Source organism: Cricetulus griseus, chromosome 3 (genome assembly GCF_003668045.3).
Source record: "Cricetulus griseus strain 17A/GY chromosome 3, alternate assembly CriGri-PICRH-1.0, whole genome shotgun sequence".
In the NCBI taxonomy this organism is placed as follows: Eukaryota; Metazoa; Chordata; class Mammalia; order Rodentia; family Cricetidae; genus Cricetulus; species Cricetulus griseus.
In genome coordinates, this window is record NC_048596.1 from 3,801,156 (window position 1) to 3,824,978 (window position 23,823).

At 46.0% G+C, this 23,823-nt stretch overlaps 1 protein-coding gene across 1 annotated transcript in view; it reads right to left on the reverse strand.

Annotated features, from left to right (window-relative positions):
* The window catches only part of LOC100764329 (attractin-like protein 1), a 542,646-nt gene extending 522,263 nt beyond the window's left edge, over window positions 1–20,383 (reverse strand). Inside the window, 4 exon segments of the mRNA XM_027406896.2 lie at window positions 249–362; window positions 1,450–1,533; window positions 20,089–20,359; window positions 20,362–20,383. Of these exon segments, the coding sequence (XP_027262697.1) occupies window positions 249–362; window positions 1,450–1,533; window positions 20,089–20,359; window positions 20,362–20,383 (491 nt within the window).
* Window positions 20,384–23,823: the final 3,440 nt, after the last annotated feature.

A 23,823-nucleotide genomic window follows, 5' to 3' on the forward strand; every position in this document is an offset into this window, starting at 1 on the left:
ATTTACAAAGAAGTCTATAGTTCCTATAGTATAGAGATTATTCATCTAAGCCTTATTTATATTACTGTATATATCTTCAGTTGACAGTCATAGTACACAGAGTATTATAGTAATCTATGAAATCCAGCCATCAGCAACCATCATAACCTTGTATACAGATCAATAGGGTAGACTTCAAATAAACAAATTACAGTTATTTACTCCCCTATGGCTGTCAATAAGTTCACTGGGCAAGCGTAATCACTCACCTAAGCACAGCTACTAAAGGCGCATATATGGAATCTCCATCATAAACATACATGTGATCCCAGCTGCATTCAGTAGCAAAATGATTGAATCTTAACCTCAACACTGCATTTGGACTGCAAGAAAAAAAACAGAATATATTTACGTTCATATAAAATACATAAAGTGTAATAGTTTTAAAATTAGACATTGTATTTTATTAAAAATCTATTTACAGATACTTTTTCTACAGATCATTAAATCACCAGAAGAAAAACCAATGTGCTGTCAAGATACTGGTTTCAAAATACAATTACCTTTTTTTTTAGAAATTCAGTCAGCAATAAAAGGCAGACTTCATAGATTTGATTAAGGCAGAGGTTAAACACTTTGTGCATACTTTTTACTGAAACCTTGGTAAATTGCATATAACATAGACACATCCTATCACAGAGAGCTGTACTTAATAAAGTTGGTTACAAAGTTTCCACACTCAGAAGCAACTATCCTCACTGCTACAGAACCTTTAAGTACAGGCACTAGGTTCTTTCAATTTTTTTCTCCAATTAGTGAGACACTATGAAGAGGCAAAGTTAGACCACAGGTGAACAGCAGGAAATAGCTTGGTTGTGGTTTCAAAAGACTTTGAAAGTCATCCAAAAAGCATGGCTTTCCAAACACACTCTACAATCATCAGATAGTACCAAAGAATACCTACCAATTCACGGACCATCTACAAAGCTAAAGCTCCCCATTGTGAAAAGTAGCCAAAAGCAAACAACTAACTCTTCTACAAAATGTTATAAAAATATTTTTAAAGATCCTTAGCACAATTAAAAAGTTTTAAAGGACCACCCGCACTAAAATGCTGAAACTTATGAACCAATGGCATAACCAAGCATAGACTATTAACCAGTGGCATAACCAAGCACAGACTATTAAACAATGGTGTAACCAAGCACAGAATATTTTCACTTTCTACAGATGTTTCTCCAAAGCCACAAGGCCTAATGTGCTTAGTCCTGCAACAATGTAACTCAAAAAACAAAACATATATTTATACTACAAATGAAAAGTACTATGATTTACATTTTTAAACTTCATACAAATGATGCATATGTTCCAATAATAAGCAAGGAATTAAAATATACAGCTAGTCATTTTACTTTATGCTTTAACATCTCAGAATAAAATTAAGTTATTTAACTCAAACTGTATACTTACTAGCCTTCAATTAGCCATGTACACTTAGTTTTATATTTATAGTTAATTGGACCATCTGTTAAATATCCAGAAGGTTCTGTTAACCTAGAAAAGAAAAATCACGAAAATAATCACCTTAAGGTAGCATCAAGGCACGCAGCAGTATGACGAAATTCAAATCATCAGGCCAAAAGGCTCAGACACAGAGGGCTGGAGAGATGCATCAGTGGTTAAGAACATTGACTGCTTTCCCGATAGGTCCTGAGTTCAATTCCCAGCACCCACATGGCAGCTCACAGCTCTCTGTAAAACTCTAGTTCCAGGGGATCTGACACCCTCACACAGACAGACATACACACAGGCAAAATGCAATCAATGCCCTCAAAACTCAACAAATGATTTTAAAATTAATAATGTGACATAATAGTTTACAAATTGCAGGCTGTATTGACAACCTAGAGCAATTTTCTCTCTACAATTGAAGAGAAATTTAGTCTAACTTTCTAGAAACTTGGCAAACCATGGCCATTTCAACTGACCATAATAGGAAAAGTCAAGTGAAACACTGGACGGTTTACTGAAGGGTTGGTTCTGTGTTGACAAAATGTTGCTCTGGCAATAGGAAAGAGATCAAATGCACCCACACAGTGCAGAACCAGGGAGAAAGAACCCACACAGTGCAGAACCAGGGAGAAAGAACCCACACAGTGCAGAACCACGGGGAAAGAACCCACACAGTGCAGAACCACGGGGAAAGAACCCACACAGTGCAGAACCACGGGGAAAGAACCCACACAGTGCAGAACCACGGAGAAAGAACCCACACAGTGCAGAACCACGGGGAAAGAACCCACACAGTGCAGAACCATGGAGAAAGAACCCACACAGTGCAGAACAATGGGGAAAGAACCCACACAGTGCAGAACCACGGAGAAAGAACCCACACAGTGCAGTGCAGAACCACGGAGAAGGAACCCACACAGTGCAGAACCACGGAGAAAGAACCCACACAGTGCAGAACCACGGAGAAAGAACCCACACAGTGCAGAACCACAGGGAAAGAACCCACACAGTGCAGAACCACGGAGAAAGAACCCACACAGTGCAGAACCACGGAGAAAGAACCCACACAGTGCAGAACCACGGAGAAGGAACCCACAAAGTGCAGAACCACGGAGAAAGAACCCACACAGTGCAGAACCACGGAGAAGGAACCCACACAGTGCAGAACCACGGAGAAAGAACCCAAACAGTGCAGAACCACGGAGAAAGAACTCACACAGTGCAGAACCACAGGGAAAGAACCCACACAGTGCAGAACCACGGAGAAAGAACCCACACAGTGCAGAACCACGGAGAAAGAACCCACACAGTGCAGAACCACGGAGAAGGAACCCACACAATGGATCTGTCCCCAGGGAGGAGACTCGGCTGCACGTGGCTCCCAGGCACCCGAACTGCTAAGCAGCCATCAGAGTTCTGCTGCCTATTCTTATCAGTTTCTCTTGACTGCTCTATACTTCTACACCACCTCAACCAACTCTAAAAACAAGAGGGTATCAACATGTTTTTGTTTACACTTAAGATAGAAAAACAGCAGATTTTGCAGAATCTTAAAATATTTAAGACCAAAAATTTTAATGCACTTTACTTCCAGACAAATTACTTAGTTAACAAATCTATATTTCAAATAAGTGTCTTGTTATTTGATGTTCATATGCATGCATACATACTTCACAGATAACTGGCTTTTTGTAGTTACATAAACAGATATATATATATATATATATATATATATATATATATATATCTCCAATGCTGTGTGTGTATTTATGTGTCTGTGTGTGTTGTATGTGTCTGTGTGCTATGTGTGTGTCTGTGTGGTGTATGTTTGTCTGTGTGGTATGTGTCTGTGGTGTGTGTATGTGTACATATATCACTCTCTCCATAATTGTATTTTGCCCACAAAGTTGTCAGAAGCTAATTTTACAACTTAGTCTAGCTAGACCAACCCCTCAGTGTGGCTAGGAGAGAACATAAGAAATAATTAGAGGATGTTGCTGGCACACGCCTTTGATCCCAGCACTCAGGGAGGCAGAGGCAGAGGCAGAGGAAGGAAGATCTCTGTGAGTTTGAGGCCAGCCTGGTCTACAGAGTGAGTTCAGAACAGCCAGAGCTACACAGAGAAAGCCTGTCTCGGAAAAGAAGAAAGGAATAATTAATACAGGCAATGATCAACACAATGGCTTCCGGATCGTGTTTCCTCATTTGTGGTTTAAAAAAAAAAAAAAAAAAAAAAGCTCTGTAGTTGTCCGAAGTTCTTCTCAGGTAAATGTGGTGATCTGTGTTGCTCCTGGGGGGTTTGAATATGTTCAAGATTCTTCCCTGGAAACTGAATCTCTAATGGGTACACGTGCCAATCACCCATCTGGTGCCTTCTCACCTCCCATTCACCCATTTGCCTACTGTGTGGAAATAGATCTGGGCCCCAAAAAAGTTTTTCTTTGCCAGATGGCAAGGAGTTTTTCAGTAAGCGGGCATGCTTTGTTCACAAAGTGTCCTGGAAGAGACTGGAGAGAAAAGGGTTCTGCTTCCTGGTTCTACTGTTCATGCAGCTTGTGTGGCTTTGCCAACATTAAGTTTCTACACAACACAACGTGGCCAGCACCATCCAGCCACCAACAGCTTCTCCCAGGGCTTCCTCTCAGCCAATTGTTCGGCAAAGTGCCTGTGGTGAGACACTTTCCGTGAACAGCTTGCCTCGGTTCCTATAAAATATTTCAAGGCAAGTCCCAGGGGCCATCGTTGAGCAAGTTCCACCATAGCCCAAAGCAACTTTTTCCATTCATTAAGTCACAGGCATGCCCACCAAGCAAGATGTCAACTTAAGATGGGGAGGAGGGACTCTTAACCCCTGTATTCTCCCTCAGCCATGAGCCACAAGGGGCTGCTCCTTTTAACTATTTGCATTCTTTCAGAGTTCTGTTTCTCTTACTACTCTAATCCCTATTACAAATCATACTACCTACACAAATTTCTGTTAAAATTATGATTCCTAAATATATTAAAGCCAAGTACACTAATACCAAATTCATGCAAAATAAATTGACAATGACATACCACTTTTCACCCAATGTGACAAAATCAAACATTGTCAAAGAAGTGAAAAAGAATTCTCATGGCTATAATTCAGCACAATTTTATAAAATAATTTGCTGTTACCTACTCTAAAATCCAATAGTTACCTTAATAGTTGAAGATAGGCATATGATGGTGCTATGACTGGCAGCAGCAGTGCTGTGCTCACAGTGCAGTGTGCAGTGACTGACAGCGGCAGGGCTGTGCTCACAGTGCAGTGTGCAGTGACTGACAGCAACAGGGCTGTGCTCACAGTGCAGTGTGCAGTGACTGACAGCAACAGGGCTGTGCTCACAATGCAGTGTGCAGTGGCTGACAGCAGCAGGGCTGTGCTCACAGTGTAGTGTGCAGTGGCTGACAGCAGCAGGGCTGTGCTCACAGTGCAGTGTGCAGTGACTGACAGCGGCAGGGCTGTGCTCACAGTGTAGTGTGCAGTGGCTGACAGCGGCAGTGCTGTGCTCACAGTGCAGTGTGCAGTGGCTGACAGCGGCAGTGCTGTGCTCACAGTGCAGTGTGCAGTGGCTGACAGCAGCAGTGCTGTGCTCACAGTGCAGTGTACAGTGGCTGACAGCAGCAGTGCTGTGCTCACAATGCAGTGTGTAGTAGCTGACAGCAGCAGGGCTGTGCTCACAATGCAGTGTGCAGTAACTGACAGCAACAGGGCTGTGCTCACAATGCAGTGTGCAGTGACTGACAGCAACACGGCTGTGCTCACACTGCAGTGTGCAGTGGCTGACAGCAGCAGTGCTGTGCTCACAGTGCAGTGTGCAGTAGCTGACAGCAGCAGTGCTGTGCTCACAGTGCAGTGTGCAGTGGCTGACAGTGGCAGGGCTGTGCTCACATTCTCTCAGACCTCCTTACATTTCCATATATTTGGGCTGATTTCTAAGGGAAGTATCTGCATCTTTGTTGAATGGCTCTTCTCTGGCAGCTAAAACTCATTTTGCTGCAAAAAGTGAAACATGATTATGAATCTATCCTCTCCCAGGAACAGCTTTTAGCCACCAAATAGTCTAATCTAAGGAGCATAAATACCTCTGGCTTTCCTGCCTCTTTGCATTGATAATACCTAGGTGCGCCTGCCCTTAGCACTTCCCTGAGGACCTGGACTCCAACAGTCCCTGTGGTAGCTGACTAGTAGCCCTCTACTGACTGCCCTCTGTTCTCTCAGCATCCAAACCTTCCAAAGGTGTATGTTACATGGATTACACTAGCAGACAAGATTGACCTAACTAATGCAGTAAGTTTTGCAATATCCACGCTGGTACTTGAGAAATTTAGTCTAAAGGCAATTATAAAGACAGTGGCACTGGATTGGCAAGATGGCTCAGTGGGTGAAGGTGCCTGTGGCTAAGTCAGACAGCCTGAGTTTGATCCCCAGGACCCACATGGTGCAAGGAGAGAATCAACTCAAACAAGTTATACTCTGGACTCCACATAGCTCTCTCTCTCTCTCTCTCTCTCTCTCTCTCTCTCTCTCTCTCTCTCTCACTCCACACACACACACACACACACACACACACACACACACACACACACACACAACTTTTAAAGACAGTGGAGTTAGTTTACTGCTGTAAAAATGCAATGACATGCTAAAGAAAGAAAGCCAGACATTGATTCTGGTTCAGTGTGAATGCCAGAGACTTCTCTAACATTAAAAAATGAATGTATGTCTGGCCATGACCTCTCATGGTCTTTCTTCATAGCCCTCAAGTCTTAAGTTAAAAACAAAATTAAAAACAAACTATATATATACATATATATAATACACATATATATACATACATACATACATACATACATACATACATTTGAACCACAAGTCTGCAGCAATTGTATTTCAAAATCCAGGAGTGAAAAAAAAAAAAAAAAAAAACTAACTGCTGACTTATAGGAAGTGGCTACTTGTCCTTTGGCCACAGTGCACAAAACATCAGACCTGAATTAAATCAGTTTAGTCAATTCATGAAAGTTGGCTACAATAATCATGCTTCAAAAATCCATGCAGCTCGTGTGCAGTGTGGAAAACCTAAGTTAAAAAGCACTAAGCGTCAGGAATTAAGAAACAGCTCTCTGCATCACAAAGTCATCTTGAAAACACTTTAATTGACTCATCCCAAAATCACAACCTCCTAAAGTCTATGACATGCAGATACGTAGTGCCTAGCAAAATTTATAGCTTTTAACATGAGATTAGAAAACTGAAAAACAATCATCTCAATTATAAGATGCATATAAAATTATAACTGTAAGAAGACATTCAAAGAGAATTGAAAGGAATGAAATGGTAAAAAAAAAAATAGAAATTCTTAAAAGAGTAAAAGCATGCCAAAGAGAGAAAACGTATACAACTAAAGAGTATTTTATATAGAATAACAGTTGTTAGACACCTAACAAACTTGTCAAGGAAGAAAAGAAAAATATTAGTTTTCAAGAAGGAAAAGGGGCATTCTTACTAACTCAATATAAAAACAGGATATTTAAAAATTCCTGGAAATTAGTTTGATGGTTTAATAAAACGGAAAAAAAGAAAAGTCTTTAAAACTCAACTTGGCAAAACCAACAACAGATAAACAAAAAATCTAGAAAGTCCTCTATCTGCTAAAGAAGTCTGTAAGTCACAACAAGGCACCAAAGAATACCCTCGTGCACCAATGGCTTCACTGGTAAAATGTTTCTATCACTTAGATGAGAAATAATAAAAATGTTTGTGATTTCTTTCAGAAATTGGAGAAAAAAAGGAATTCATGCCAACTTACTAATGTCAGGATATTCTGCTCAACGCGCCCAAACCTGACGAGGATGTTCCAAGAAACAAACATTACAAACAAATAGCTCTCAAAAACAAACAAAAAATAAAAACTCAACAAAATGTCAAATTAATTCAAAAGAAGAGGAGGAGGAGGAGGAGGAGGAGGAGGAGGAGGAGGAGGAAGAAAGGATTCCTGACAGAGACAAATCACTGTGATGATCTGGAAAGTCATGAAGGGACACCCCCTGGAGACGAGGAGAAAACTGACAGCGGGGATTTTTCTAAGAACTGGCGAGAACTGGGCCAGAGAAAGCTCTGTGAGCTATATGACAGGGAACTCAGGAAGCTACACGTAAGCCCAAATCAGACTACACGCCCAGAAGAGACCTGAGGGACTCTCGCCCATCCTCAGGCTCAGAACAAGCTGGAATGAGGACCAAAGGACCATCTTAAACAAACCACCAAGTCTGCAGACTCAGACCTTCAATACTCCTTGGTAACCATGGAAATCACCATCAAAATAGTAACTGACACAGGTGAAGAGAGTGATTCCAGAGAGGCCTCCAGTGACCACAGGTGAAGAAATGGTGATTCCAGGGTGGCTTCCAGTCCCTTGGCTGTAGTTGAAGGCTACACACCCCACAGTAACAACCCACTCACACCCCACAGTAACAACTCACTCACACCCCACAGTAACAACCCACTCACACCCCACAGTAACAACCCACTCACACCCCACAGTAACAACCCACTCACACCCCACAGTAACAACCCACTCACACCCCACAGTAACAACCCACCCACACCCCACAGTAACAACCCACTCACACCCACAGTAACAACCCACTCACACCCCTCAGCAACCCACCCACACCCCACAGTAACAACCCACTCACACCCCACAGTAACAACCCACTCACACCCCACAGTAACAACCCACTCACACCCCACAGTAACAACCCACTCACACCCCACAGTAACAACCCACTCACACCCCACAGTAACAACCCACTCACCCCACAGCAACAACCCACTCACACCCCACAGTAACAACCCACTCACACCCCACAGTAACAACCCACTCACACCCCACAGTAACAACCCACTCACACCCCACAGTAACAACCCACTCACACCCCACAGTAACAACCCACCCACACCCCACAGTAACAACCCACTCACACCCCACAGTAACAACCCACTCACACCCCTCAGCAACAACCCACCCACACCCCACAGTCACACCCCACAGTAACAACCCACTCACACCCCACAGTAACAACCCACTCACACCCCACAGTAACAACCCACTCACACCCCACAGTAACAACCCACCCACACCCCACAGTAACAACCCACTCACACCCCACAGTAACAACCCACTCACACCCCACAGTAACAACCCACTCACACCCCACAGTAACAACCCACTCACACCCCACAGTAACAACCCACTCACACCCCACAGTAACAACCCACTCACCCCACAGCAACAACCCACTCACACCCCACAGTAACAACCCACTCACACCCCACAGTAACAACCCACTCACCCCACAGTAACAACCCACTCACACCCCACAGTAACAACCCACTCACACCCCACAGTAACAACCCACTCACACCCCACAGTAACAACCCACTCACACCCCACAGTAACAACCCACTCACACCCCACAGTAACAACCCACTCACACCCCACAGTAACAACCCACTCACACCCCACAGTAACAACCCACTCACACCCCACAGTAACAACCCACTCACACCCCACAGTAACAACCCACTCACACCCCACAGTAACAACCCACTCACACCCCACAGTAACAACCCACTCACACCCCACAGTAACAACCCACTCACACCCCACAGTAACAACCCACTCACACCCCACAGTCACACCCCACAGTAACAACCCACTCACACCCCACAGTAACAACCCACTCACACCCCACAGTAACAACCCACTCACACCCACAGTCACACCCCACAGTAACAACCCACTCACACCCCACAGTAACAACCCACTCACACCCCACAGTAACAACCCACTCACACCCCACAGTAACAACCCACTCACACCCCACAGTAACAACCCACTCACACCCCACAGTAACAACCCACTCACACCCCACAGTAACAACCCACCACACACACACCCCACAGTAACAACCCACACCCCACAGTAACAACCCACTCACACCCCACAGTAACAACCCACCACACAACCCACACCCCACAGTAACAACCCACTCACACCCCACAGTAACAACCCACTCACACCCCACAGTAACAACCCACTCACACCCCACAGTAACAACCCACTCACACCCCACAGTAACAACCCACTCACACCCCACAGTAACAACCCACTCACACCCCACAGTCACACCCCACAGTAACAACCCACTCACACCCCACAGTAACAACCCACTCACACCCCACAGTAACAACCCACTCACACCCCACAGTAACAACCCACTCACACCCCACAGTAACAACCCACTAACCCACACCCCACAGTAACAACCCACTCACACCCCACAGTAACAACCCACTCACACCCCTCACACCCCACAGTAACAACCCACCCACACCCCACAGTAACAACCCACTCACACCCCACAGTAACAACCCACTCACACCCCACAGTAACAACCCACTCACACCCCACAGTAACAACCCACTCACACCCCACAGTAACAACCCACCCACACCCCACAGTAACAACCCACTCACACCCCACAGTAACAACCCACTCACACCCCACAGTAACAACCCACTCACACCCCACAGTAACAACCCACTCACACCCCACAGTAACAACCCACTCACACCCCACAGTAACAACCCACTCACACCTGCAATAAGAACCCACTCACCCCACAGTAACAACCCACTCATACCCCACAGTAACAACCCACTCACACCCCACAGTAACAACCCACTCACACCTGCAATAAGAACCCACTCACCCCACAGTAACAACCCACTCACACCCCACAGTAACAACCCACTCACACCCCACAGTAACAACCCACTCACACCCCACAGTAACAACCCACTCACACCCCACAGTAACAACCCACCCACACCCCACAGTAACAACCCACTCACACCCCACAGTAACAACCCACTCACACCCCACAGTAACAACCCACTCACACCCCACAGTAACAACCCACTCACACCCCACAGTAACAACCCACTCACACCCCACAGTAACAACCCACTCACACCCCACAGTAACAACCCACTCACACCCCACAGTAACAACCCACTCACACCCCACAGTAACAACCCACTCACCCCACAGTAACAACCCACTCACACCCCACAGTAACAACCCACTCACACCCCACAGTAACAACCCACTCACCCCACAGCAACAACCCACTCCTACCCCACAGCAACAACCCACTCACACCCCACATTAACAACCCACTCACACCTGCAATAAGAACCCACTCACACCTGCAGTGACAACCCACTCACACCCCAAAATAACAACATTTTTCTTTTTTTAAGATGTATTTATTTATTATGTATACAGTGTTCCTCCTCCATGTATGCCTGCAGGCCATAAGAAGGCACCAGATCTCATTACAGATGGCTGTGAGCCATTATGTAGTTGCTGGGAATTGAACTCAAGACCTCTGGAAGAGCAGCCAGTGCTCTTGACCTCTGAGCCATCTCTCCAGCCCCAAGAACCATTTTCTTTCAAGTCTCTCAATCTCTTTCTTCTTCCACCATCACCTCAATGAGTTGCCATTACACTTCCAACTTACTCACAATCTGGATCTGTTCTAAAACACAAGCCTGAAAACACCATATGTGACCACAAACAACTAGTTTTCATTTATTTCTCACTCCTAATACCCTTACACTGCCACTCTGTGGAGATCTCCAGAACTTAAGTAACACATAATTTGCAACATGCCTTCTAAGTTGCAAACCACTAATTTTTAAGACAGGCCCTTGCTATGTAGCTCTGGCTAACTTAGAACTTGCTGCATAGCCAAGGATGGCCTTGAAAATCTTCCTGCTGCAGACTATGGAATGCTGTGATTGTAACTGTGAACCACTATACCCAACCATCATTGAACTACAGTACGTCTGTGTTCTTGAACTAAGAACCAGAGGTATATGGGTACTGAAATTCAGAGCCCAGCATCCAGGTTAAAAAAACAACCTGGCATGGCTGCATGGGCTATGTTGTGGGCAAAGAGGATTGCTAGGACTTGCTGGCCCGCAAGCACACTCTACCACGCATGCCCAGCTTTTATGTGGGTTCTGAGAGCCGAACGCAGACCTCATGCTTGTAATGGCAAGTACTTTACCATCCAGTCAGAGACATTTAAAACAGATTTTTCTAGTTGAAATACTATTTACCAATTTGTTGGTTCCCTTCTTGTTATTTTACATTCATTGACAAATACTAGTTGTACGTATTTCTCAGGTCCAATATGATGGATGGATGGATGGATGGATGGATGGATGGATGGATGGATGGATGGATGGATGTGTGTGTAAACATCTATGTTTACACACACATTCACACTATGGAGATGGGAAGAAGGCTCTGGGGTTCTGACTGGAGCTTATGGCCCAGCACTGGGCAGGCAGAGGCAGGCAGATCCCTGGGGCTCATTGGCCATTCAGCCATTGAGACCATCTCAAAAATGAAAGGGTGGATAGGACATGAGGAAAACCACCACAGTTCACAGGGTTAACCTCTTTCTTGCTTCCATGTGAATGAATGTACATACATGGACATATGCACACACACACACACACACACACACACACACACACAAGCAAAGCACTATTTAACATACCTTTCACCTCTCACACTTATCTTCCTGTATGATAAGAACACTCAGTTCACCTTTAGTGGTTTTGAAATACACATCTTCCACCACGAATCCCCTGCTGCTCAAGCCAACACCATGTCTTCCCCCATCTAACTGAACCTGGCCACACCACACCCTCGGCCAATTGTCACCTTTCCTCCCCACCTCATCACCCTCAACCCCGGCCTACACAGTGAGTTCCGGCAGGGCTGCTGCTCTCTCTGCCCCTGGTTTATTCACTTCCTGTCCTTCACATGAATGTCCTTTACACTACAAAGAACGACACCGCTCCCATTCAGCCCACATCTCCCTGAGCTCACAGGACACTGCTTAACCTACTCATCTGTGGACCGCACTTACAGTTCCCCTCATTTGGGCGACTGTGTTGGTGCTGCCATTAATGGAGGAGTGCAGGCAACTGCCAAGTCACATGGTCAATCTATTTCCAGTGTTTTTTTTTAAGAACCTTCCCACTATTTCCAAAATGGGTGAAGCAATTTACATTTCCACTAAAGATTTTTTCCATTTCTTCACATTGTAGCCAACACTTGCTACCTTTCATCTTTTCAATAATGGCTTTTCCAACAGCTGTGAGGTGATTAGTTTTAATTTGCATTTCCCTAATGCTGGGCCGTGTTGAACATAAATTTTATGTATTTTTGGCCTTTTGTGTGTCTTAAGAAAATCCTATTCAAGTCCTTTGCGCACTTTTAAATAGGTAGTTTCCTTGTGAAGTATTTGAGTTCCTCAATTTGGATAAGAGTCCCTTATCTAATGTGAGATTTACAATTTTTTTTTTCAAACTGTAGAGTTTATTTGCAGTCTGTTTGTTGTTAGTTCTTGACACAACCTTCGTAGTTCCGGTCTTAACCCCATTAGAGGTGAAGAGAGATGAAGAAATGACACGCACATAGCCACAGGTACAGAAAAGCTGGGGTCAGACGGGCTTTGCACGCTATGACGGAGTAGTGTCTACCACGGCCACAGTCCTGAGGCTCAGGGTTCATCATGAAGAGCACACAGGAGAGGCTGGCCGGTCTCCACAGGTGTCTGTAGGCTGTGAGCAACTGAAAAGAGGGAGCTTCAGGTGCTGGTTTTGTACACACTGATCAACCATTCTCACTCAGGGCGCCAAGGAAACCTTTAACGTCCCTCTGAGCTTTACCCGAGATTTTGAGATTTTGCCATTCCCACGGGGCTATGGGATGCTTGGCATGCCACACCCTATAGAGGGAAATTACCAATACGGATCCAAGTGGAAATACAAGGGTATTTAATAGGGAAAAGCCTTACTTACAGAGCGACCTAGCCAGCCAGCATGGCAGCGGTGTACGCAAGCCCAAAAGTGAAACCGAAAGAGAGACGCAGTACCCCGAAAGTCTCACTCTACGTCACCCTGACCATGCCCTCGCAAGCATGGTCAGGCACACCTGTAGCCAGCCCCTAAGTAGGCGTGGCTACAGCTTCCCCTACAACACCCAAGTCCACAACACACATTCCTCAGAATTTAACTCACTCAGGGCTTCCTCTGCGCAATGAAACCTGACTTCATTCATCCCCCTCGTGCTTAAGGTGGGTGCTCTTGGGGTCACATTCAAGAGTCATTTCTGAGACTGTATGGTGTTTTCCCTCTGTCATCTTTGGAGAGTTAATAAAAGCCCAGTCCTGGAGGGCTTCACCAGAATGCCGATTAATTGTTTTGTTATTGTTTTTGTTGTTTTGTTTGTCAATTTGACACAAGCTAGAGACATCTGGGAAGAGACAACCTCAATTGAGAAAATGCCTCCATCAGACTGGCCTGTAAGCAAGTCTGTGGGACATTTTCTTGATTTATTATTGCTGCAGGAGCCTCCAGCCTGCTGTGGGCAGTGTCACACTTGAGTGGGTGGCTATGAGTTGTAAAAGCAAACAGGCTGAGCAAGCCATGGAGAGCTAGCCAGTAAGCAGTTTTCTTTCATGGCTTCTACTTCAGTTCCTGTCTCCAGGTTCCTGCCTTGAGCACATGTCCTGACTTCTCTCAAAGATGGAATGCAACTTAGGGCTTTAAGATATGATAACTTTGTGGTGATATATTATTTATTATTTAATAAAGCTTGCCTGAGGGTTCAGAATTCAAAGCTAGGCACAGTCATAGAGCCAGGCAGAGGTGGCCACACCTTTAAATCCAGGACTCAGGAGACAGAGGCAGATGGATCTCTGTGAGTCTACAACCACCCAGGGCTATATGTGAGCGAATCAATCTAAAAGAGAAACGGAGCTCACACCTTTAGTCCCAGCACTAGGGAGGTATAAAAGGAAGACGCAAAGGATCTCATGTGAGATTTAGTTTCCAGACAGGGAAGGCGTTTCAGTCTGAGAATTTGTGGAGGCAGGATTGCCATTTCAGCCTGAGGTAGAGGTGAGAACTCTCTAGTGGCTGACTGTTTTTCTTCTCTGATCTTCAGCTTGAACCCCAATATCTGACTCTGGGATTTTATTAATCGTGTTATAAAACGTCCTTCCCCAAGTTTCTTTTGGTCATAGGGTTAATCACAGCAACAGAGAACCAAGACAAGTGGTGAATTCTACCAAACACAGAGAAGGCATGCCAATTACACAAAAACTCTTCCAGCAAATAATGAGAGAAGCCCAACCTGAAAGAAAATACTTCCATATGATAAAGTGCTATCCAGTAAATGAAAGAGTTCATAAAATTCAAGATTAAGGGGAAAATTTAATGTGGACAAGATTTTAAGGTTTTCTCACTAGAGAAGACAGATGGCAAGTAAGAACAGGAGATATTCAGTGTCATCAGTCATTGCAGGGTGCCGACTAAAGCCCAGTGAGATGGCTTAGCAGGGTACGAAGGCTCTCTCACAGATGACGCTGAGAGCCTGAGTTCCATCCCAGAACCCCATGGTGGAAATGACTCCTGCAGCCGTCACGTGTCCTCTACACATCTTACAGTGTGTCACACGTGTGCACACACACTCTAAGTGGATTCTTAAAACAGACCAGTGACATATCACTTATCTGTTAGAATTGTTGCAATTTAAATAGACAGGAATTGATGAGAACTTGAATTAACTAAAACATTCGAATATGACTTGGGAAGGTAAATGACTGCAATCACTCTGCAAAATAGTTTCCATTTAAAAATTAAACACATGGGGCTGGAGAGATGGCTGTGCAGTTAAGAGCACTGGCTGCTCTTCCAGGATCCAGATTCAATTTCCAGCAGCCACATGGTAGCTCCTAACTGTCCTTGACTCCAGTTCCGGGGGTTATGCCACCACCCTGCCAGGCCTCCAGGAAGAACACTCATCCACATAAAATCATAAAATAAAATGTCTTTAATTTAAAAACAGCGAATCATTTATTTACTGGATTGGTATTTGTCCTAAAGATGTGAGGGGGAGGGAGGCACTGAAAACTTTCGGGTGTGACTGCCACTCATATGATCACTATGCCTGGGACGGCTTCAGAGACACATACAGAAGACAAAACTTCCCAAATGCCAGACTTTAAGTAAATGGGACAATACAAATTATAGCTCAAGGGCTAGAGAAATGGTCAGAGGTTACAAACACACAGTCCTTTTGCTGAAGAAGTGAGTCCAGCTCCCAGAACCCTGGATGTCAGGGAGCTCACAAGTGCCTGTAACTCCAACTCCAGGGGCTCTAGAAACCTCTTCTGGACTCCTTGACTCATGCATGCATGCACACACACAAATGCACAGGCACACACTACACACATGCACACATACACACACATGCACACTACGCATGCATGCACATACATACATACATACATATATACATACATACATACATACATACATACAGGCATACACACACCACATAACTTTAAAAAATAAAAATAATTTTTAAATTGCAATTCAGCCTAGCACTTGAAGAGCATATATAAGACCTTGCTTGGGTTTAATGTTTGGGACCACAAAAATAAGATAAAAATGAAACTGTAAAGAAAAAGTAACTAATTAAGTCCTTTGCTTTGAAAATGCTAAGTTGGAGAAGCTGTGCTATAGCAGGATACAGCAAGATATGACTGAGGAGTCAGAAAAGCCTCCGTTAGAAACTGGTAGTTACGCCAAGATTAGAAGGCTCGACAGTAATTACCCAAGCAAAGACCAGACAGGAAGCGTTCTGAGAAGCAAGGACTGTGTAAATCCCTGAGGCAAAAATGAAATCACAAGGAACTGAGAAAACAATGCAGGAGTAAGTCAAATGTGTTTAAGAAGGCAAATAATGGAGACAAAAAAAGAAACCAACTTTACAAATTTAGACTGAAACAGTCCATTTAAATTATTTTAAACCCCTACTCTGTGATTACATATTTTAATAATACAAATGATGATATAAATTATCTACTATAATTTTACTTAGAAGTGAAAACAGAGAACATTCAATTTTCCACATTAAAGTTCTCCTATAATTAACAATAAATATTTGATTGCTTGAGGACTCTCAATGTCAGTGAGTTGACTTATCCCAGGTGGTTTTTTGGTCCACCCCCCAAGAGCTCCCTGTCTGGGCTCCTTTTTCTACACTCAGCAAGGAGTGTGTTCTAGTAGCTTAGGCTGGGCATGGTGGTGCACACCTTTAATCCCAGCACTTGAGAGGCAGAGGCAAGAGGATCTCTGTGAGTCTGAGGCCAACCCGGTCTACAGAGTGAATCCAGGACAGTCAGGGTTATACATAGAGACCCTGTCTCAAAAAGGAAGAAAAAGAAAGTAGCTTAGAAAAAAAAAAATTGTGAATTTTAATCTGGCATCCTCTATTGATAAAAACATCCTACTTCCTGACAGAGTACACTTATTTTACTGTTATTAAAAATATAATTCCAGCCAGGAGGTGGTGGCATGAGCCTTTAATCCCAGATCTCTGTAAATTCATGACAAGCCTGGTATTCAGATGAGTCCCAGGACAGCCAAGGCTATTACATAGTGAAACCCTGCCTCAAAAAAAAAAAAAAAAAATTCCAACATATATATAATATAAATATAGTGTGTGTGTGTGTGTGTGTGTGTGTGTGTGTGTGTGTGTGTGTGTGTGACTCAGAATCCAAATTTGACTAACCTGAAGGTCTACATGTTGTATATAGAATAAAGTTAATGATTGTTAAAATAGCTAATGCATAAGTGCTTATAATTCTGTACTTACAAATAATTCACACACAGTGAGGTGAGGCATTTTTCTAATTTCTGATTTAAGAAAGCCATTAGAGTGATAAGTACCAAAGCTACAGTAAAGAGAAAATGTCTAAGTTTCAACACAAAATATCAAGTTTTACAAATAAAAATTTCAACTGCTCTACGAAGGTAATCTAAACAGCTTCTAATAAAAAGAACATTTGTCATTTATACAAGTAAATAATATGGGAATGTTTCCCAGCCTAATGTTACACAATGCTCCTCACATATAATTCCAATTAAATTGTACTGTAGTCTTGATTATATTTGAAACTAGTATTGTGCTTCCTGAGCCTCACCCCTAAAATCTTGAGTCTATCATTATCGGAAAAAAAAATGGTTGAAAAAAATGGTTTGTTTCACCTTTGTCAGAAATGTCTTCAAATTCTGAATGTTTTATTCTGTTCAAACGGAAAAAAAACAGAAGACTAGTATGAATTTTGAGGGGTGTGAAGTATCACCAATCTTCCAATCTAAAAAGGCATTCATTCCCTGGCTGAAACATCTACAATAGGAAAAGACTAAGGTAACACACCAATTAATTTTGACACCTGCTTACCAGGATTAATCAATCACTGTTCATGACTACGTCTAAGGCTGCTACCACTCGGCTTACTAAAGACTCCTGTCAAGTCCGGTTCTTTCCCAGTGTGTGACTTCAAACGATATAGAGAACCAGTCTTCAAATAATCCTTTCACAGCTCACAGGGGACTTTACCAAGAATAACTATTTCCTTCTAAATGACTGTATTCTTTAACATTAAACACACCTCTTTTGAACCTAAGAGTACGCATGAGAAAACACAGATTTGTAGTACTTATATTTACCCTGGAAACTTGTATTGCGTAGAAAGACTAAGTCGCATTTATCAAGAGCACAATGAATCGTGGGAATTACAGCTTCCCAAGGATGATAAGTTGGGGACTTGCCGCCTATCTCCCCAAAAGCCTACTCTCCTTCTACTCAATAATGTTCATGAACATCTATCTTCAGGTGTTATGTGGTCTGCTTTCAACTTGATCTGTGCGATTTCTCTTACTAAGTGGGACAGCATCTAAGTGAAGTCACAGCCTGCTGACCTAGCTTTCACGAGTGTCCCTACTACAAAACACAGGCATTGGATAGAGCCTCTCAGAACTGGAGCACTGCATAGCCTCTGTAGACAAACCCACCGCAAAAGCCAAGACCCGCTAACAGGTTACATGAGGATCAAACAATTTTACTATTCTGTAGAAAAATGTGAAAAATGAATGTAGACTTCCTTTCTGGTTGCTCCCAGCACATACATTCAAGATACTCTTTACAGATGAACCAAAGCCAAAGGAAATAAGGCTACTCCTGAGGCATGGATCAATCAGAGCGCTTGTCTCACCGTAAAGCATTCCTAAACTTTTCCCTGGTACCTGTCTCAAACTATTTTAAATGCATCTGTAAAGCTTGCATATCAACTTCTGAAACCCGGGAACACCTACGGCTCCAAACAAATGTTACGAGATTTTACCTACGGTTCTCCTTGCATACAACAAACTAAATAGTAAAATCTACTCAAGTTTTGAAAGTGCCATTTTTAAAACAAACGTTTCTACATTGAATAAGGGGTACTGCACTGTTCTAGCTAGCAACAGTAAAATGGAGTAAAATGAGAAAAGAAAAAAATATTCTGCTATTAAAATTCCCAAGAAACTATCCTGAACTATATTAATAGTGTGAACCACATCCTTACCTTTGCCTCAAAAACCAGAGATACTTCACCTAGATTTTGCTACCATCTTCACAAACAAATACTAGTCATCTACGTAATAAAATTTCTCAGCCACAAATCAGCCAGCAAACCTTCCATGTTAAGTATCCAGGACAAGCTTTCTAAAAACTGCACCAAAGGCCTCAAGAAACTTCTTTACCCACAGCCACCCTTCTCTTTGCAGCAGGCAGAAATCTAACAAGCAGCACCCAATAGGGAGAAGCATCTCTGCCCCAGCGAGTCACACACTCCTTAACACCTTCAGCTTGAGAAAAAACCAAACTGATTTTTACCACTGTCCAAAGCCACTGATCCCAAGTCTGCCCTATCCACTCCAGCATCTCTAAAAAGTGCACAGGCTGGAGTAAAGCTGGCTTGGAATCACGACTCAGCGATTCCTGTGTCACCTTGATGGAGTTAACTTCAAATCCGCTGCCTGGATTTCTCTCAGCAGATCCTGCCTCATGGGAAGCATAACCATTCCGGTAAGTTACAGACTTGTGGGGATGAATGAGACCTCTCCCCGGAGCTCACAACAAGGTACCCGAGCACAGCATGCCCTTTGCAAACCCTATTTACCACACTTGGTGGCTACTAAACTGTGAGGAGCGCCCTGTGACTTCAGGGGAAGCGGCTGGGCCACGACTTTAAACCTAGACGCCCTCTTCTCACTTCCCACAAACGCCCGTGGGTTTCCATGCGCTGTTTGCACCGTTTCTGATGGAAACAGCTAAGTGTCCTAATTGGCGGAGTTTGGCAGCATGACTGCGAGTGACAGGGCTGTGCGCAGAGAGATGACCAGCCGCCGGGGACACGCGGAAAGCACCGACTCAGCCGGCCGGGGCTCCCCGGGGCAGCGCGGGGCCCCTCTCCGGGCAGGGGGAGCGGGGCGGGCGGGGGGGGGACCCCGGGGTCGCAGCCGGGCAGGGAGCCACGGTGGCGGGGAAGGGCTGAGGTTTGGGGTCCCGCGGCGGCACTTACTTGAACCTGCCCTGGCAATGCTGGCACTGGTCCCCCACCCAGCCGGGGTCGCACAGGCAGGTGGAGTTGACGCAGCGACCCGAGAAGCAGGAGCCGGTCCTCTCGCAGGGCTTGGACTGGGACACCTGGGCGTAGAGCGCCAGGTAGAGGAAGCCGTAGCTCAGCAGCCAGCTGCGCCCGTCCAGCAGCAGCAGCCGGGAGGAGGCGCCCCCGCCGCCGCCCGCCGCCCGCGCCCTGCACAGCCCCGGGGCGGCCGGCTGCGGGGCCCCGAGCGGGCCCGGCCCCCCGGATCCATCCTCCCCGGAGCCCCGGCCCCGGCGGGGCTGCGCTCGCGGGCGCGCACGGGGGATGCCGCCGGGGCGGGATCCCGGCCGCAGGCGACCTCGCCGGCCGCCGCCCGCTCGCTCCTCGGCTCCTCAGCGGCGCCGAGCCCCGTCCGACTGTCCGGTGGCCGAGCGACGGTCCCCAGCCGCGGCGGCCTCCGATCGGCAGCCTCCGGTCACGCTCGGGCATCGCCGCCCGCCCCCTGACCTTGTCCCGGGCGAGCCAAACCCGCGGCCGCCGCGGCAGCCCCGGGAGCCGAGCAGAGAGCCCGCGGCGCCCCGCGCTCCGGAGGGGACCCGAGGGGGAGGGGACCCGGGCGGGGACGGGGAGGGGACCCGCGCGGCCCGCCTCGCCCGCGCCCCGCGCCAAATGCCTGGGCTGCGAGCGCCGCTCGCCGGGAGGGCGGGGCCAAGCGGGAGCCCCGAGCCGGGCGCGTCCAAGCGAGCAAGCGCGGACCTCGGCTCGCATTGCCGCCGCCGCCCTCCAGCCGTTCCCAGGCCCCGCGGCTGCCGTCTCCCTGCCGCCCGCCCGAGCCCGCGGCCGCAGCCCACGCCGGGAAGGGACGTCCCCGCAGCCGCGCGCGCTCGTGGCCGCTCACCCCTCCCCGGCCCCGGAGCCGTGGTCTCGCCCGGCCCCTGACGGGGACCCGGGACTCCCCCGCGCTCGCCCACCGGGCCAGCACGGATGGGAGTGTGTCCCCCAGGTGTGGCTCGCGCCGCGGAGCCCACGGAGGAGGAATCCACGCAGCTCCGGCGGGGAGCAGCCCTGGCACTCCCCGGGCCGCAGCGGCCAAAGCGCAGCCCTTCCCCAGGCTCCTGCCTGTTTCTTCTCTTTTTCCTTAAAAACTCCCAACTACACACAAAGAGCTGAGCATGTGCAACCAGCGAAGTCTTAAAGGCACCGCGCTCTGGCCACGCCGTGGGGTCTGCAGGGGCGGGGCGGGGTGGGGGGCGCGGAGCCGTCCCCGTGGGGCGACCTCGGTGGCGAGCAGCCCTTTATCCGTGGGGCTGGGGCTCCCCACCCCCAACAAAGAATTGCGCGGTTTGAGCGCCGAACACCAGCCCCCCCCCCCGCCCCGACGCTGACTCGGAACCCCAAGAATCTCCGTTTTTCTTGTCAGTGTTTCCTCCTCCATCTGGGACACGAGTCTGTCCTGCAAAAAAAAAAAAAAAAAAAAAAAAAAAAAAAAAAAAGGAAGGAAGGAAGAAAGAAAGAAAGAAAGAGAAAAGAAAAAGCATTGCAACATCGGGGCTTTTTTCTCCGTCTTCAGAAAAGCAGAAGTGATTCCCAGAAAGGGGCCTTTTCCTTTTTCAGCGGCGTCATCCTATTTCTTCCTTGAGATGACTTTCCAAGACTCGACGGCTCGAGCTGAAATTCTTGCACTTTTGTGGCTTTCCCTAAGGGGCCTTTTAGCTGAACCCTTGCAGCTTGCAGCACTCACCCTCGAGCGTGGCTGCAGCTCCACCAAAGAGCAGGCTACGGTGTGACCCGGAATGTGAAACTCGCCAGACGTTTCTGACAGCTGGGGGAGAAAAGTTTTGTTGTGACCGCACAGTCATAATATTATTGTTAACGTTCAGTTCGAGTTTATTTTGGGGGAACGATGTACCCGCGTCATCTCTCTTAATCTCCGCCATCCCCCGCCACGCAGAGAAAATCCTCTATTAACCCCATTTCGCGGATGAGGGCAGGGAGTGAGAGAGGCTGAGATGCCGCCGGTGGCAGATGAGGGAGAAGGAAGGAGTGGAGTCTTCTGACTTCCGCGCGTTTCCAGTGTTTATCAGCCCGCTTCTATTTGCAGACGCTTTGTTCTCTTTTGGTGAATAAAACATAAGTGCTGGCTTGGTTTGCAAATACCTCAGCAGTGACTTCAGAGGAAAACAAAGGTCCGTGCGGAGGGGGGGGCGGGGGGGAGGCTCTTTCCCAAGTGAAGAAAGGCAACTAATTCTCAAAAAAAAAAAAAGACAAAAACCCGCAATCCACCCCCCCCCCCGTAACAGTACCAGCCTTGCCCCCACACCAAGCCTGGACTTTGGCCTGCTCCCTCCTTTCACACTGTTTCCACATTAGGACCTCAGAAGAATACTATCATAGACCACACCTTTTAGTTTCAGTGACAGGAAAAAAAATCCACAGTCTTTCTAGGGCCACCGTTGGTAGACAATCTCCTCCTCCGGCCAGCAGAAGTTTAAAGTCAGCCACATCTTTCTCGAATCTGATGTTAGAGTCACTTTCAGACTTGCAGAAAGCGGCCAACCTCCTAAAGCCTCCAGTGAGAGCGAAGGAAATTGAAAGGGTCCACTGGAGTCTGTCTCTCTAACTAGAGGGAGATCACAGCTCAGCCACACACTGCCTGTGTGTAGCCTGAATTTGGGTAAAGGATTTGCCCATTAGAAATACACACCTTTACCACCGAACCACGGTCATCGCCCCTTACCCCGAACATGCCCACAGGCCTCCTCTCAATATGACTTTAGAATGGAATTGAATATATTAAATTCATATAAAATTATTCTCATGAGGATTGCATGGAATTCCTGCTTTCCCTGTATCACATTTCTTCTTCAGATTGTTTCCATCAACATTTTATGAGCAACTACGATGAGTTTAAGGCACAGAAAACAAAAGTGAATAGGGATGACGTCTACCTGTGCAAAGCATTGTCGTCTATCGGACTCACAAACTTGTCAGCCCCTAGGACACATGAGTGTCATCGTTTGTGGATGTAAACACAGAAAACGGATTTAAAATAGTTACACATGACAGTGACAGAGCCTGCCTAGCATACTGGCTTGTGTTTCAGTGCCTTCTAGGATCAAGAAATGTTCAGACTTCCAGCTCGACTATTTCCCCCTAAAGAAGTAGAGTCAGCATCCTTGCATGCCAAACACCACCAAAGTAGTTCTTAGTATTGGTGATGGCATTCATAAATCTAGCAGGACCGTAAAAAATGACCCCTGAAAAGAGATAGGGCAAAAGTCAGTTTCAATGAAATAAAATGAAATTGTTAAGAATTGGTGGCTAAAATTTCTCCAAGAGGAAACATAGGTGTGTTTGTTCTCTCCATGGTTAACCTAACGTCAGGACCCTTGGATACTTGGGTTATTAATTTATACTATTTAAAAATTTTATAATATGGTAGACAAAACTCTCAGCCTTCTCATTCACAAAGTGTTCAAAGGACATTCAAATGATTTTTTTTTTTTGTTACTGAACATTCAAATGATATTTTTTTTTGTTACCCAAAAAGCAAAGGATCCTATTGAGATGAAAGCAAAACTTTCTCCATTGCTAAACCGAAGAGTGATCTCTTCTCTGGTTATTGTTCACCATTGACTCAGAGGAGAAGTCACAAAGTTGCAGGCAGCTCTCGGGCTTAAGAGAGGGAAGCACAGTCACAGGACTAAGCTA